Consider the following 17,261-nt stretch of genomic DNA (forward strand, 5'->3'; position numbering starts at 1 on the left):
AACAATCAAGGAACCAACTTTCAGACGGCCGAGTCATGGAGAGAGTGAGCTATTGGAGCAGAGTTCGGTTGGTGTGTGTGGTAAGGTATTTGTTGAGGAGAAGGAGTTCCAGGTCCCATTTAAAGAAGGAGGGGTTGCATCGGAGGTCTCTAGGGAGTGCTTTCTATATCCTGGCTTTCATTTCCAGAAGAAGAGCGAGTCTGTGTGGTTTTCCTTTTCAGTTTCGGATGAATGAGAGGAAGTGATTTGGAGCTTCTCAGATTTCTGGTCCTTCATGCTTTTGTAAGTTTATTGTCTAGATAGTTGTGTGTGTGTGTGTGTGTGTGTGTGTGTGTGTGTGCGTGGCGTGTGCATGTGTGTGTGTGTGTGTGGAGGGTTGTGTGTGTGATGCAGGTAGTCTTTTAAATACATCTTCCAGTTGAGGAATTTGAGGGTGGGAGTGATGTGTTCAAACCATTTAGCGCCTGTTTTGAGACAGGCCGCCATGTTCAGAACTGACCTTAGGGGGACTAGGTGAATGTTCAGCGTGCCTGCAAATATGGGATTCCCAGAGTCAATGTTAGAAAGAACTAGAGATTGTACTACTGTCTTGAAATCTTCGGGGATGAAAGGCTTAATTTTCTTGAGATGTTTTAGTGAGTAAGGTGCTTCTTTGACTGAGTTTTTGATGTGATCTTTCATTGACAAGTTCTTGTCCAGTGTGAGGACTAAGGACTTTACTGAGTTGGACAATGTTTTTTTTTTAAGTTTCAAATTTAGTGCTATCTTTTCATTTGGGGTTTAGAGATGGTTAACAAACTAAAATGTAAATGGGACATTGATTGTGATTACGATGCTTTTTATAGTCCTTTTAGGAATTTTGTTCATAAACATTCACTGCTGGTTAATGAACCTTGCTGGAAAATAAATCGTATATATTTCCCTTGACCAGTGGAACCCTGGTTTTGGGGGGAGCGGGGGTTTGACTCATGACTCACAAGATCCAACATGAGTCATAAAAAAAGATCTAGGTGAACACAATTGCATAGTGTTCCTTGCCTGGCCAGTGGGTTGCATACCCTTTCAGCCAGAGCCCACATTCACATCTCTTGTCAATCATATATCAGGGGTTGGTGTTCCAAAAATTTGGGCGACCTCAATACCCCTTCTTGACCCAGAATGAAGGGGCGTTGTGGCCACCTTCCCAACCAGACCCAGAGTCACAGAAGTAGAACAGATACTGCAAGCTCCTCAAACCCTCCCCCCCTTACTCTTTCCCAGCTTTGTAAAAGCTTGGTGACCAATGTTTGTACACCCACTCCTCTAGTCACGTTTCCTCTGCAGAGTTACCATCACAGATCCTCCTGATGCCTATGGAGCAGTGCTTAATTTAAGCCTGGGGTTTCCAGTGCTCAGCACTGGCACTTAATTGTCAACACCGAAGCTTGTGACAGTCTGCCACAAGACGGCACTGTCTGGCTAGATTGGAGATGATCACAAGTTAAATATGAATTGAATATATATTAAAGATGACTATTTACCTGCCGCCCAAGCCATTCTTTTAGCTTTGGGGCCTGGAATATGCTATGGAGGCAGATGAGGATGGGCAACTGACTGCCACTGCAGCCACCTAGTGACAATTGGGATGCCAAAAGAGCTGCTAGGACTAGCCTGTGCACCGGTTCTGCAGCCTCCTGATAACTTTGAGAAGCCAAAACAGCTATCTTTTGGCGTGCCATACTCCACATAGACAAGCAGCTCCTATAGGCTGGAATTGCAGCTGACCCCTTGCCCTAGCATTGTGAGAGACCCACAAACCTTCTGCAGGATCTTCCCAACTCCCACCAAGATAAAAAAGAATATAAACGCAGGGAGATGCATACCCTAGACTGCAGGAAACACTCAACAATTTAATCCTGTGCCTGGCCACAAAAAAATGAACATAAGAAACAAATGATTTCTGTATTCCACATTGATGAACTGGTGATGCTTCATGTCACCAGTGATATAATTGGTGTCATGGGACCTGTAAGGTCATAGAAAGCACGTTGGAGGGAGCTATCATTGCACGGCTTTTCAATACTAGTGATTTGTTTCTTAGTTTTTTATTGTAGAACACAGAAAAGGTTATTTTTTTAATTAAGTTTTAGAATAAAGTCTGTGAAGTGCCCCAATGACCCTTGACAACACTAAAGGCACCTGTATAAAGAAAAGATTAATGGAATCCAGTTTGTAGTTGACTAATTGTACTTGTTGTTTGCAAAGGTAACACATTTTAATGTTTTCTTTCAGGCAAATTTCACAGGAAGATAAAAACTGGGAAACCAACATTCAAGAGCTTCAAAAAAAGGTTTGATGCCTATTGAATTTATATTTTCTGCTGGCTTATCTTCCAGATTTGGTGAAAATTGTTAATCTTTGAAAGGGATAATGGCTATATTTTGGCTAAAAGTAGGACAACTTAGGCACGCTCTACACCTGTCTCTTTCCTTGTACATTGTTGTGCTTTGATAGGAAGCTGCATAGGAAAGGGTTTGAGACATGTTAGTACTTCATGGATCTGACACACAGCTTTGTGGATGCGAAACCCTATCTCGGAGATAATGGTAACTCACTTATGCTGAAACAGAAAGGTGATGGTTGGAATGCTTACAAAGACTCAGTCCCTCCCCATCATTCACACTGCATTCTAGACCATCAGTTTTAAACTCTATGCCAGTGGTTCCTAATCTTTTGGCTTTTGTAGACTCCCACTTAAACATTACTGGAATCCAGAACCCTCGCCGAATTATTATTGAAATCCCCCACTAAGTAATTACTGGAGGCTGGGGACCCTGCAAAAAATGCATAAAAATACATAAATAAGTATTCACCCAACAAATATACACATGATGAAATATTTAATTTAATTCACATACCAATATAAACAAATCTACATTTTAATGGGTTGTTTGGAGCTTTTCTAAATTAAATTTGGGCCTCTCGTGGGCCATACTATATTCTGTTAGATGCACTTGCACTGCTCTCATGAGTCAATCTGAGGATACCAACTTAATTTTTAGCCTCCAAATTTCAAATCCCTTCTCATTAACAGAATGGCTTAAAGTTTTCAGTTGTTCATTTTGCTTCTTTACATGTATACACTTTATTAATCTGTTTATTATTTAATTTTCTAAGCAGTCACGGACCCCCTGAGCTGGCTTCGCAGATCACCCTGGTCCCTGAGCCACAAATTATGAACCCCTGCTCCATGCCGTTTCAGACAGGATCCATTATATACAAATCAGATTTGGACCTGCTTCATTAGATCTTTCTCTAGGGAGGAGCATAATGTAAAGATCCTCTTTAGAAAGGAACACCCGCAATCTCACGTTGGTTTTGATCCGTTTTGGGCCTCTTCAGTGAGATGTACATTTAATCCTGTGGCAAAATAAGCACATAGCCCACACCTGTCATACATGCCACATGTAGGGCATCATAATGAAAAACAAAGGTGATGGGTGAAATGCTTAAAAAGTCTCAGCTCCTGCTCGGTGTCATGTTCGTCAATTTTCAGTCCGGTGTTAAATGCTTTTCTCTTGGTGATAGCCTTGTTTACTAATACCAAGAGTTGTGCGTTTTAGAAAATGTGCGATTTCATTATTTGCTTCAGTATTTTGTACATTCTGTATTGTTTATTCTGAAAAACAGGCAACAATTTCCACATTTAAATAACAATCCAGTACTCATTTTTCTAAATATGAACGCAATAATTTCCCGTTTTGCATATTAAAATGACTTTGGTTGCTTTTACAAGAAGTGGTGTAATGAGGCCATCTATTTAGCAGCATTAATGCATTCAAAGCAATAATAGCAGTACATATGTAAACACAACGTCTTCTTGATTCCTTCTATTACAGCACTGCATAACAGACAAAATTTTACTCGTCAAGTGCCTGAGCGTATTGGCGATTGTTATCCTCATGTTCTTTCTCAATTCATTCGTGCAAGGCATCCATCTGGAGCTTGGTAAGCTTGACTTCTCTTATGCTAATCGTATTTCATTTTAAACAAAAATTGCCCTCGGCATGCTGGTTCAATAGTTTTTTTTCTCTTGCAAACATATGCCACAAAAATAATTAAATAAAAAGTGCCACCACCTACATGTGGCGAGCATATGCCTGCAATAAATGTTCAATTTAGAAACAATTCACTGAGGTGGCTATTTTACAAATTCTTTTTTTCTTAAAACACAAGTCTTTCAGTTATTTCATGGATTTTACTATTAGTTTTTGGGAAGGTGACATGAAAGGGGAACCAGAAATAAGCTACTGTCTACCTAGACGTGTGACGTGCAAGCAAAGTAAATTGCATATTTAAAATATTAAAGACTGAAGCAAAAATGTAAAAGCACACATAGAAAGAGACGTGTCACTAAAAGGTAAGAAACAGTTTTTAAGGGGATGTGAACAATGTGCATAGGTTTTGTGCAGTCACTCAACGTAAAGAGACCTAATGTATAAACTGGCTTACGCCAATGCCCCGTGCTGTTTGCTGTGGTGGGCAGAAACAAAAATGTGAATGACAATTCAGCAGACAAAAACGCCTTCATGTATGTACATTGTGAATTACTCTTTTGGAAAACAATAGCCTGGTGAGGCAGCTAAATGTGTCTCACAGACCAGAACTAAAAAATGTCTATTGTGGCTGGTTCTTTTTTGATGCGCAGTATGCTTTGCTGATCTTCTTACGAGACTCATCAAATTGGCGAGCTCATGCTGCTGACCACCATAATATGTATCCTCTGATGTACACCTGTGGTGTGCCCTTCAATTCTTGCAATTGACCGAGTCAACTACTTTCCTTTCCGATCCCCAGTGTAAGCCCTGCCGTTAACTTTCATCTTCTTTCTCTTGTGTTTTATGAATGCGGATCCACCTCTCTTTATTTAAGGGAGCTCGTTCTCTCATGTTATGCCATGAAATACTCTCCATGCTTAATTTGTAGAAGAATAAGTGCCGGAGTTCAAATTTTTTCCAAGAAGCACACTGCCGTTGATTGTCTGGTTTGCTGAATACCAAATAACATCTCTGTCTATTCTTTATTTAACCTCATGCCTTTTTCATCCTCCAGAATATTCTCCCTACCCCACAGAACACTCCTTTAGGTTTGTTTGCATCACTGCTTTCTCTCTTTGCTCCTGTATTTCTTCCTTCTTGTCTTACTGGTGTAGGTTTAGAGGATATGTACTAATAGCAGGGCAGACCACCCTCTAACTAGCCCCATAGTTGGCTAGAATGCACATGATGAGGGTTGAGATAAATCAAAGAAAAGACGCATCCCAATTTCAACTTATTCTAGGTCTACCATTGGGTGACCGAACACAATCCGTCAATTGATTGGGGAAAATGGTCCATCAAGATGTATTCAGAGTATTAAAGAGGAAACTGTTTTCATGAGAATGATTGCCCCAAAGAGTCTAGTATGGTCACAAGTCTGTGAGAAATTGGAGCAGCAATTTGTGTGATGCGTTTAGAAGAAATTTCAGACATGTACCAAGATTTTCAAAATGTAATTAAGGAGGTGGAGGCTGAAAAATTACCCCCCGGCGTTCGTATGACTGCAAGATTGAGTTGGAACCCAGGGTGAACTTTCCTTGTAGTAGAATTTAGACTCTGATGGAAAAAGATCAACATCTGAAGGAATATATTAAAAAATATCAAAAGAATGGGATCCTTCGACCCACTCAGACTCAAGTCTCGTCTTCATTATTTTTCATACCAAAGAAAGGAGGAGATCTGAGGATGTGTATTAATTATAAGGCCCTAAATCGAATAACACTCAAGAATAGATATCCATTACCTTTGATATCTGTTCTTTTAAATCAAGTCAAAGGAGCCCAGATCTACACCAAGCTGGATTTGAGGGGAGCGTATCATCTTGTTCGGATAAGGAAGGGAGACGAGTGGAAGACCACTTTTAGAACTCTACGAATATCAATTTATGCCATTCGGATTGTGCAACGCTCCGGCTGCCATTTCATATATGACGTGTTGAGTGATTTCATAGACAGTTGTACAATTGTTTATTTAGACAATATTTTTATTTCCTCAGCATCTGTGGAAGAACATTAAGAACATGTGAGAGGGGTGTTACAAAGTTTGCAAGAGAATTGGTTTAACGCAAAATTGGAAAAATATGCCTTCAACGTCAGGACAGTGGATTTCATTATTTCCTCAGAAGGAATAACTATGGCTCAGCAGAAGACAAAAGCGGTAGTGGGATGGCCCTCACCAACTACCATCAAAGAAATCCTGAGTTTTATTGGATTTGCAAATTTCTGTAGGAGATTTATCAAGGAATTTTCTCAAAAAATAATTCCCCTGACTCGTTTGTTGAAGAAAGGTGTGCCGTTTGTTTGGTCAAAAGAAGCTGAGGAAGCCTTTCAATCTTTAAAAGATAATTTTACTTCAGGTCCAATTTTACTTCATACAGATCCTTCAGAGGCCTTTTTTGTTGAAATTCTTCAGATCAAGCGATAGGAGGTGTGCTGTCTCAAAGACATAAAGAAACTGGGCAATTACATCCAGTAGCTTTTAGATCCCGGAAATTACTCCTAGCTTAAATGAATTAAACCATCACCGAAAAGGAATTCTTAGCTATCAAAGATGCTTTCGAAGAATGAAGACACCATTTGATGGGAGCGAGACATACGGTGACAGTATTCACGGATCACAAGAACTTGCAATCCTCAAATCGACACAGACCCTTACTCCCAGACAGCTGCGATGGCCCCTCTGCTTTGCAGAATATGACTTTGTAATAACTTACAGACCTATAAACCAGAATGGTAAAGCAGATGCATTGTCCAGAACCAACACAGAAGGTAATCATGGAAAATCAGAAAATCATTCCAGAATCTAAAATTGTTGGAGCAATTGTGAATGAAACTTTGGATGAAAAAATGTGAGAGGTTATAACTCTGGAAGAAATCCTAGATTGGGTAAAAGAGGATTAATCAAAGGAAATTCAGAATCATCTACCATTTCATAATGGATCCTTGTATGTACCTACACAAGAAATGAGGAAGAGAGTCTTATATGATTGATTGATAATCCAATGGCTGGTCACAGAGGAATCAGTAAAACCGAAGAGTTGATTTGAAGACAATTTTGGTGACCCAATTTGATTAAAGACATCAAACAATACTTGACTGACTGTGGGTTCTGTGCTCGGGGGGAATCTAGTCGACAAGCTCCTATTCCACTTCATCCTTGGCACACTGTTACAATGGATTTGATTGTAGATCTACCCTCTAGCAAAGGTTTCAATATCATTCTGGTAATGGTAGATGCTTTCACTAAGACGGCACATTTTGTCGCATCAAAAAATACTCCCAATGCTAAACAGTTCAGCTTGCATGTAGTGAGGGCACATGGAATTCCTAAGGTTATCATTTCTGATAGAAAATCACAGTTTTTATCTAATTTTTGGAAATCATTCACTTAGAGTATGAACATTGAAAATAAGTATTCCACTAGCTATCATCCTGAGACTGAGAAGCAGTCAGAAAGGGTAAATCAGGAATTAGAGCAACACTTAAGGCTTTATTTGTTTCATCAGGAAGGTGATTGGCCAAATTGTCTCTGGGCAGCAGAATTTGCATTTAACAATGCAAAAAATAGTTCTACGGGTTACTCGCCTTTCTGAATTATGGCAGACATCCCCATGCAATCTTTAGCACAAAAGATATAACTGTCCCAGCAGTTGAAGACTTACAACATTTTTATAAGATTCATGATTTAGAAAGACAAAATTTGGCCCAATAAAAAAGACAATATAAGATTTACGCAGACAAGAACAGAAGTTTAGATGATAATTATCAAATTTAAGATTAGGTTTGGTTAAATATTACAAATCTGAGATTAAGAGGGTGTTGAAAATTTCAACCGTGTTTTATTTGTCCATACTCTATTGAAAGTTACGTATAAATTAAAGCTTCCTCCACAACTAAAGGTGCATCCAGAGTTTCATGTCTCCTTGCTTAAAAGAACCTGATCAGGTTTTAAGGAAAAGTCTCCTCCTAAGCCTATACAGACTGAAATAGGTGAAGAATTTGAGGTAAAGATAATTTTAGACTCAAAGTGGATTCAAGGCAGTTTGTTCTATCTGATTGTCTGGATTGACTGGAAACGCTATGGACCCGAAAAATGATCTTGGGAGTTGCAAGCTGAAGTTCATGCTCCCCGATTAGTCCAAGCCTTTCATAGTCAATATCCCCACAAAGTTTGACCTGAGGAACCGCCCTTGCGGAGGGGTACTGTCAAGAATCACAGCAGATATTTCAACAAGGTTCAACTTGCCAGTGTGGTGAGCATGAAAGGTAGAAAGGACAGTTCAAGGGTTCATCGCATTAAAGAGAGGTTCAGGAATTTCTCTCGGAAATCTTAATTGAGAGACAGATTTTCTCAAGATGGCCACATTCTCGGATGTCCTGGTTAGCGGTCTAGTTGTTTCTGCAAGCAGGTGCTCGAGAGCAGGAAACCGTATCAAGCGTGTGTGTGACTGCTTTGTCAGCGCACTACACTGAAGACTTTTGTCAGGCTAGTGGTATCCTAGAGATTCCCCTCAGTCGGCAGTAGTATAGTGTTCAGGGAAAGTTTTGTGTTGCGCATGCTCAACAGTAAGTGTCAGGAAGAGCGTCTTAGTATCGGTCGGAAGTTCTTAGTATACTTCTGAGTCACGTTTTCCTCATAGAAGTCAAATTAATGTTGGAGGAAATTCCAGTCAGAGAAAGCATCAAGTAGAACAGAACTTCGATTTCAGAATACTTACTGATTCCAGTTTCAGGGAGAATTCAATCCTCGCCAACCTCACATAATTCTGGTCATGCACGTACCTAGAAGAGAAAAAGTGACAAGTCTGTTTATTTTGTATTCGTTGAAAACGAAGGGTGTAACAGACTGTAAGGATTTTCTAGTTAAAGATTATTGACAACTTGTTCATGTTGTATTTAGACAAGCCTGTTAAAGTAGTAGGCAATACGAGTACAGGAAATCAGAACCTATTGCAGAAATCACTATTTGGAAAGCCTCTTTCATTCAAATGATTCTTGAATAATCAATTGAGGAGTTAATAATAGTTATTATTATATGAAGGTCAGGGCAGAGATTATATAATGCTTGTTGTTGACTTCTCTTACAGAGTGCGAATTTGTCCATAAACATAGTTTTCCAAGGGAAGTTCGTAGTACCCAAGATTAAAGGACGAGGCAGTCTCTTCTTGTTGACTTTTTTATTTTATCCAATTTCTCTTTCCCCCCCGGAGACTCTTAAACATCTGTTAGAGATCTGGTGAGGGGTTTGAGGGGTTATCTGGAGGGGCATTGGGATTCTAGCTTTGTTCTGCTCCAGTGAATTCTGGGAACTTGACTCCTCTTGACAATTAGGAATTTAAACATTAAATAAAAAAAAGTCCACAAAACGTACACCAATCGTTTTACTATTCCCAATCCACTATAAGCAACAGTAGGGAAAGTGTTGGTCTGTGGATGGGTTAGATGTGTTGACCTGTCATCCTTAAGGTGGTCCTCCCCCCAACTTTTTGCTTCCCACTTTTTGATGTATCTGATTGTTGTCTTTAGGACTCTGAGCTCTTTACCACTGCTAACCAGTGCTAACATGCATATGCTTTTCCCCAAAACATGCTGACATTGGTGTATACCTGTTTGGCATATTTAGCTTACCTCTAAGTCCCTTGTAAAGTGGTATACCTAGGACCTGCATTCCAAATGCTTCTAGTGGGCCTGCAGTACTGATTGTGCCACCCACACAAGTAGCCCTACAAATATGTCTCAGGCCTGCCATTGCAGGGCCTGTATGTACAGTTTACTGCCACTTCAACTTGGCATTTGAAACCTCCTGCCAAGCCCTAAATCCCCTTTTGTTACACATACGTCACCACTAAGGTAGACCCTAAGGGCAGGATACTGTGTAACTAAAAGGCAGGACGTGCACTTTTAAGTTTTACATGCCCTGGCAGTGACAAACGGCTGAAATTAATTTTTCACTGCTGTGAGGCCTACTCCTTCCATAAGCCAGCATCGGGGATTTCCTGATTGGAAAGGAGTAGCTACTTCATGTTGAAAGTCTTTGGAATGGTGGTGCTGAATCCTATTTAATGGTAAAGTTGGATTTAACACCACAATTTCAGAAATGCCACTTTTAGAAAGAGGAAATGTCTCTGCTCCTAACATTTGCTTTGTGTGCCGTGCAGCATGTCTCCAATAAAGTCTGGGTTGGATGACTACTACACTTTGCACATCCCCTCTAGACAGCCACAACACAGGAAGCACTGCGAGTGACAGGAGATTCATCTACATACTGATAGTCTTCCTGGGCTGAGAGGTGGAGAGATGTCTCAAACTTACATCTGTATAGGCTGTGTTCTGAGATCACACAAATGGCTGATTTACCCCCTCCTGGTAGTCTGTAGTCAGGACTGGGCTGAAAGGGATCCTTATGCACTTTGGAGAGTTTCTTTGAAGTCACTCCCTACATCAAAGGGACTTTCGAGTATAAGTACTAAGGCTCTGGCCCTACCAAGGTAGTACACTACTGGACCTGGAAAATAACTCTGCTGGAGTAAAGGCTGCTGTGTTTGAGGATTTCCACTCTGCTGTGACTGACTGTTCTGAGGAACTGCTTCCCTGTTTTGCTGAGCTGCCCTGCTGACCTCTGCCCTGCTAAGGGACCAAGGACTAAACTCAGAGACTGCAAGGGCTTTTTGAATTGCCCCCCCCCTGTTCTCCCTGAAGTCTCACTGACATCAAAGACTTTATTTACTTTCCATCCATGTCTGTAGAGGCTAGTTCTGCAAGAACCAGCACTCTGCTCTGTGGAAGCAAAGATCTCTGTGTTTTCAACAAGGTTCAACTTGCCAGTGTGGTGAGCATGAATGGTAGAAAGGACAGTTCAAGGGTTCATCGCCTTAAAGAGAGGTTCAGGAATTTTTCTCGGAAATCTTAATTGAGAGACAGATTTTCTCAAGAAGGCCACATTCTTGGATGTCCTGGTTAGCGGTCTAGTTGTTTTCAGCAAGCAGGCGCTCGAGAGCAGGAAACCGTATCAAGCATGTGTGTGACTGCTTTGTCAGCGCACTACACTGAAGACTTTTGTCAGGCTAGTGGTATCCTAGAGATTCCCCTCAGTCGGCAGTAGTTTAGTGTTCAGGGAAAGTTTTGTGTTGCGCATGCTCAACAGTAAGAGTCAGGAAGAGCGTCTTCGTATCGGTCGGAAGTTCTTAGTATACTTCTGAGTCACGTTTTCCTCAGAGAAGTCGAATTAATGTTGGAGGAAATTCCAGTCAGAGAAAGCATCAAGTAGAACAGAACTTCGATTTCAGAATACTTACTGATTCCAGTTTTAGGCAGAATTAATTCTTCGCCAACCTCACATAATTCTGGTCATGCACGTACCTAAAAGAGAAAAGTGACAAGTCTGTTTATTTTGTATTAGTAGAAAACGAAGGGTGTAACAGACTGTAAGGATTTTCTAGTTAAAGATTATTGACAACTTGTTCATGTTGTATTTAGACAAGCCTGTTAAAGTAGTAGGCAATACGAGTACAGGAAATCAGAACCTGGTCAAAAGCTCAGCTTGAAAGACGTGATTTTGACAGACAGGCTAAAGAGACTAATATTAAAGACCGGGGAGATGATCTTGCGGATAACTTCAGGGGGTGTCCGGAAGATTCAGCGTTGGACACAGAGTGAAGGTGACACAGGTAAGAAAACATTGAGTGAAGGAAGTTAAGTTATATCTGAGATAGAGGGTAATACTGATGAGTCTAAGGAAAGTGAGGATTATAAAGACTGGGCAGAAATCGGGATTGCTGAGGTGGAGATGAGGGAACGGGCAACATTGAGTAAGGATTTATGATAAAAAGATTCGTACATATGGGCATTATAAGGCCATTGGGGTGCATCTGGTACTGGCAACCAAGAATAAGACATGGAAGGTGTAATTTATTGATGTGTTTAATTTATTACACAGAGATTCAAGCAAAAGACGGGTCTAAGAAAGAGGAGTGAAAATTGGCCAGGTGACCTAAAGTTGCTATGGAAGTGGAGAACTGGACATCTACCTTTTTAATTTATGCAGGTGGTTACTGAGAAGAACATCCGAAGTGATGCATTATTCTTTCAAATACAAGGATGTGGTTAGAAGGTTGAATATGGCCTATATGGGGGGCATCGCTTGGTTATTTTGATTTGAGGATTTTAGAGCACAAATAGCTGTTACTCCAGAAAAGAAATGGTGGGGGGAAGGGGTAAAATAGACAGCAAATTATGGCTGCGCTTGATGGTGCCAGTGGTTTACTAATATCATATGGAACCCTTTCATGGTCAGCATAACCAGTTTGGGTAGGTGCCACAAAATGGTTATTTTTATCACAGGAAGTTTCACCAGGGCACAATGCAAGTTTAGTCATGATTGTGGCAGTGGCAGGGGACACATCCAGTCTTCTGCTTCTTCAGACAGTTGGCTTTTGCAGCTCAGGGACAACAGTTTAGGGGAGGAGGATACCAATCTATTTTTGGCAAAGTAGCTTACCCCAGTTAAGTGTGATGTTTAACCCCATTGGTTACATTTGTAACCATCAAAGGAAGAGGCCAACACTATGTATGGGGGTTTTAAGGAAGGCATTAGGTTGTGTTATCAAGGTCCCAGAGAGAGGCACTCAGCTAAGAATTTGAAATCCACAGATCAAACCCAGCAGTGGTGCATAAGCAAGCAAGCCGGTTGCAAGAAGCAAGAGTGGTGCCAAATAACAGTAATGTGAGTTTAGATTCATTCACCATTTATCTTGACCTAGGGGTGATTCCATCAATGATTTTATTTCATCAGAGGATTCTGGAGTGAGATATACGTCAATTGAGGATGCCTTTTTGCTGATTAGGAGCTGAGGGACAAAGGCTGTGTTGGCAAAAGTCTGATAATAAATAAGATTTCATATTACTGTAAAGACCATAAATATGCCTGCGTAACCTTTATTTCTTACTGTAGATTTTAATATCCAATAAATTACTGATCCAGCTCTGTTAATTAGTACATTTACTTAGTTTCTCATTTTCACTTACTGAACAGTTCTACAATCCATTGTGTAAAAATCACTTTACAAAAATAAAAAGGTTATTTCATCTGTTTTTTATACAATAAGACATAAGTTTATCAATCACAACCCCACACTACTCAAATCTTTCCAATGCATGCTATTCATACGCCCTCATACAAACTCCTTCCAACCACTCATGCTTCCGCAGAATGTCTTATTGGTCCAAGATGGAGAGTACCCTCTTTTTCATCCAAAGTTGTTGCGTCCCTTTTGGGGACCTCCACAGATGGTCAGCGCATATTTCGGTGGAATTATCGTTTTATAACCACCTCAAGGAGCTAAATCAATTAGTATGCTTTCCAACACAAATGTGGGGTGTTTTCTCTAATGGGGTCCTCAGCACCTTATCAGACTATCATGCTCCAATTTGCATAATGCACAAATTGCATTAAAACGAGTAATATCAAGGTCTCCGATCAAAATTAAATCTCTCTCCAAAGTGCTTTTCTTTTTTTATGGATCCCAATGTATTTTTCTTTTAATAAATGCAGCTACCCAATGATCACATTCAGATTTTTCTTTTAATTAATATGGTTACCCAATGATCACATTCGGCACATCAAGAGTGTCAGTATTTTCTCTCAGTAAACTGTGTGCAGTATTCCATCTCGGTCTAATTCTCTAGTAAGCCCATCCTATATTCTCTCCCTCAAAAGATATACCATATTCCAACGTGATCGAACTAATTTATCTTTTTTTGTGCAATGAAAATTATTTGGTCAAACTGTGACTAATAATACCACAGATTTTTATTTGAACATTTCTGGGGTTGAGAGTTATGGGTCGAGGAAGACCAGAACAAACGTCTGGTGTTGGAGGAAAGTAAACTCCTTTAAAAAAAAAATAATAATAATAATTCTTTACTCAGTTACCTTCAGATGTAGTTACTGTACCAGGCACTCATATATCTGAATACACGTCTGCTTGATGCAGCCGAGCAGGTCATATTTTTGCCAGAGCTGTACCAGCTTATCTATGTTAATCACTGTACCACTAATGCGCTCCACTTCGAATATTCACTTCACAAGGCTTTAACTTTCTCATTTGAGTGACTATGCCCAACTTACAGATTTTATCCACAGAAGTAGCCATTGATCGCCATAGGAGAAAGACATGATAACCGCTTGGTGCAAATCTCCCTTCTCCCTATAAGAGTTAAGTAGAAAACGAACTTCAAGTTGGTCGATATGGACTTATTTCATTGGCAATCGATAAAGAAAACCATACATGAGCTTACTTCCACACTTCACCTCAAGATTTGTGAAATTACATCACTTACTATATTCCATGAGTCTGAAAACACTTGACGGATCACAAACATAACAATGTCATTGGCATCGAATTCATATCTCCAGCACCTGAAAACATCCTCTTGGGCTATTACCAGTAGTTTTTCTGGTGTTCAGTAATTCCTCTGCAGAGTATAGAAGTTTTTTCTTTAGTGCGACAGACATTATACTTGTATACAAAAGATTCAAGGATACTTCCCATGACTTCCTTTGCTCCAGCATTGACTAGTGTCCATCTTGTGAGTGCTCCGGTATCTCCTTTTTCAGATCATCTGCATTCACCTGTTCCCAAAACCATAGTGCAACTTCTTAAAGTGGGGCAGGGTCCTGTAATGGCTCCTCATACTTCCATGGTTTGTTCCTTGACAAGTGGTGGTTCTCCCACCACGATTTTAGCCGATAAGCGTAAATCTGGATATTTAAGTGCCCATCTGTGCCCTTTATAGCTTTGCATGAGATTGGGTCAGTCTCAGATGGCCCACTGTTTTATTCCATCCCTCAGAATCGTGAGACTAAGTTTGTTATCTAAAAAAGTAGGGGTCCCTGTGTGGTGTTCAGTCGTCCTGCATGGATGCAGTCCTCTGGCTTTTCTGAGGACGTACAGACCTCTCTAATGGATATGCTTTTTGAGAAGGTCTGGCCATGGCGACAAGGCTGTTTCTGCTCTTGAGCATTTTAAAGAAAGCATAGATGCCTGGCAATTCCCACTGGAACCTGACCCTTTTGGTGACACTTCAGGGGGCAAGCAGGGCAGAGTAGGGTCCTACTTCTATGCCATGAGGCGTTGCGCCTCTGGCATTGGATGAAGTTTCAAGGCATCTCCCTGTGACCCACTTGTCGGGATCTTTAAATGCTAGGTTGGATGCACTCAGCTAGTGATGCCTGGTGAATCATGATTGGAGGTTTATTCAACAGGTAGCGCAGGACGCATTCTGACCCTGGGGAGAGCCCTGACTAGATCTTATTGGCACTGTAGAGAGCGTTAAGTGTCAAAACTTCTCCTACTTGTCATCCCTTCAGGCTGGTGTTCCTTTACTAAATCTATGTAATCCGGCACTGGGACAAATCTGTTGCCTGATGTGGGGTATGCAAATCTTTTTCCAAGCAAAGGTTTACAGTGGGCACCATTAGAGATGTTTTGGCTCTTTCAGCCCTGTTGCATTTGCTGGACCAACCGTGTTTGTTTAATTCACCCATTGTGATGTGGTTTATTAAAGAATTGATACATGTTCCCTCCCAAACAGTTTGTGATTCAACAGTAGGATCTTAATTTGGTGCTAATGAGTACCCCTTCGAGCCAATGAACAGCTGCTCATTGCATTGTCTGACTCTCAACACCATCTTCCTCATTGTGATCACTCAACCTCGTTACATGAGTGACCTTCAGGTGCTTGTACGGCTGCCCTACATCCCATTTTTACCCACATCAAACTATTTTTGATGACCAGGGATAGCTTTTTGCTTAAAGTAATTATGCCTTTTTTATGTTTGACAACCCATTACCCTCCCAATGTTTTTAACCCTCCTCACCCCAGGAAAAGGAGTGACTTCTTCGGCTGCACCCCGAAAGGGCCTTAAGCATTTATATTGATCACACTAAGGACCATCAGGTGGCCGGCCAGCTTCCTGTGTGCTTGTCTGGGCAAAGAAGGTTAAAACAATGCAGAAAAAATACGGATAGTCTTCCCTATTTAGATCTGCTACATGTTGGCCAAGAATTAGTCACCAGGAAAGGTGGAGAAGCCCATTCCACCTGGGCTAAGGCTGATATCACTGTGTTAACATGTGGAGTACCATTTACAGGCATCTGTCAAGGTGTAATGTGGGCATCTGTGCACATATCCACAAACTACTACTGCCTTGACAGCTAGGTACGACTAGGAATGGCGTTTCGCAACCTTAGTCCCACAAGTTTTTCTTGTCTATGCCCACTCCACAGACCATCCACCTTCAGCAGGTACTTGTTTAGTATCTATCCTAAAGATGAGTAATCTACCATTAGAAGTATCCATCAGAAAACATGTTACTTAGCTTTAGTAATGCCTCATCTCCATATTTTGTGTATTGGTCTTATTTTACCTTCTAGAAACTCCCAAATTAGAGCTCTGCACACTGGTACTGATAATTATTTTGTACTCCACTTGTGAAGGCACGGAATGAGTCCATCAAGAAACTGATGTCTGTGCCCCTATATGTGGCTACACTCTATTACTTCCGATTTGGAAAGAGGTCAACGCGGAGCTGCATGATTCCACCTAGCGGAGTGTGAGAGCATTAATGTGAAAATGTCCGGATCCAGTTTAACTCCTGGGGAAAATTCTAAAGGTGACAAATATGTTGTTAGGTAGAGTGTCCACCAGAAAGAGTGTTACCTAAGGGAAGTAACTTTTTCTTAGACTCCAGGTGGATTCAGAGGTTATGTTCCACATTTCTTGTTTTGGGTTGAGGAGTGCAGGCACCAGAGGAAGTTTTTAATATGCAAGTGTATCAGTTAGATAATATATATTTAAACTGAATGCTGGCTAGGATTCAAGCTAAAGGCAAGGGATGAAAGATGAAGTCCTCGACAGTGTTGATACATTTGGCAACTTCTAGGTATGGAATTCAGAGGTTGGTAATCTAGTGTCAATGCTGCTGCAAGCGTGAATTGGTCAGTTACCCTATGAATCTGATAGTACTTTACTTTGTTACTTGTGCTGAACCACATTGTGTATGGTATTGCTGAAAGACCTTGCAATCTCACAATGCGAGTTATGAATTATGCTACAGTACCAGATATCACGAGGCAATCAAGCTGATAAAAGTGTGTTTTTCTATTTTTGATTTTAGTTAGCAAAA

General features: G+C 40.7%; 1 protein-coding gene across 2 annotated transcripts in view; it reads left to right on the forward strand.

Annotated features, from left to right (window-relative positions):
* The window catches only part of OCA2 (OCA2 melanosomal transmembrane protein), a 1,032,003-nt gene that overhangs the window by 615,002 nt on the left and 399,740 nt on the right, over positions 1-17,261 (forward strand). For both annotated transcript variants that reach the window (XM_085622873.1, XM_085622872.1), the window contains 2 exons: positions 2,272-2,329; positions 3,879-3,987. In XM_085622873.1, coding sequence (XP_085478999.1) covers positions 2,272-2,329; positions 3,879-3,987 — 167 coding nt within the window. The remainder of the gene's footprint in view (positions 1-2,271; positions 2,330-3,878; positions 3,988-17,261) is intronic.

This window comes from Triturus cristatus, chromosome 8 (assembly GCF_964204655.1).
Source record: "Triturus cristatus chromosome 8, aTriCri1.1, whole genome shotgun sequence".
NCBI lineage: Eukaryota > Metazoa > Chordata > Amphibia > Caudata > Salamandridae > Triturus > Triturus cristatus.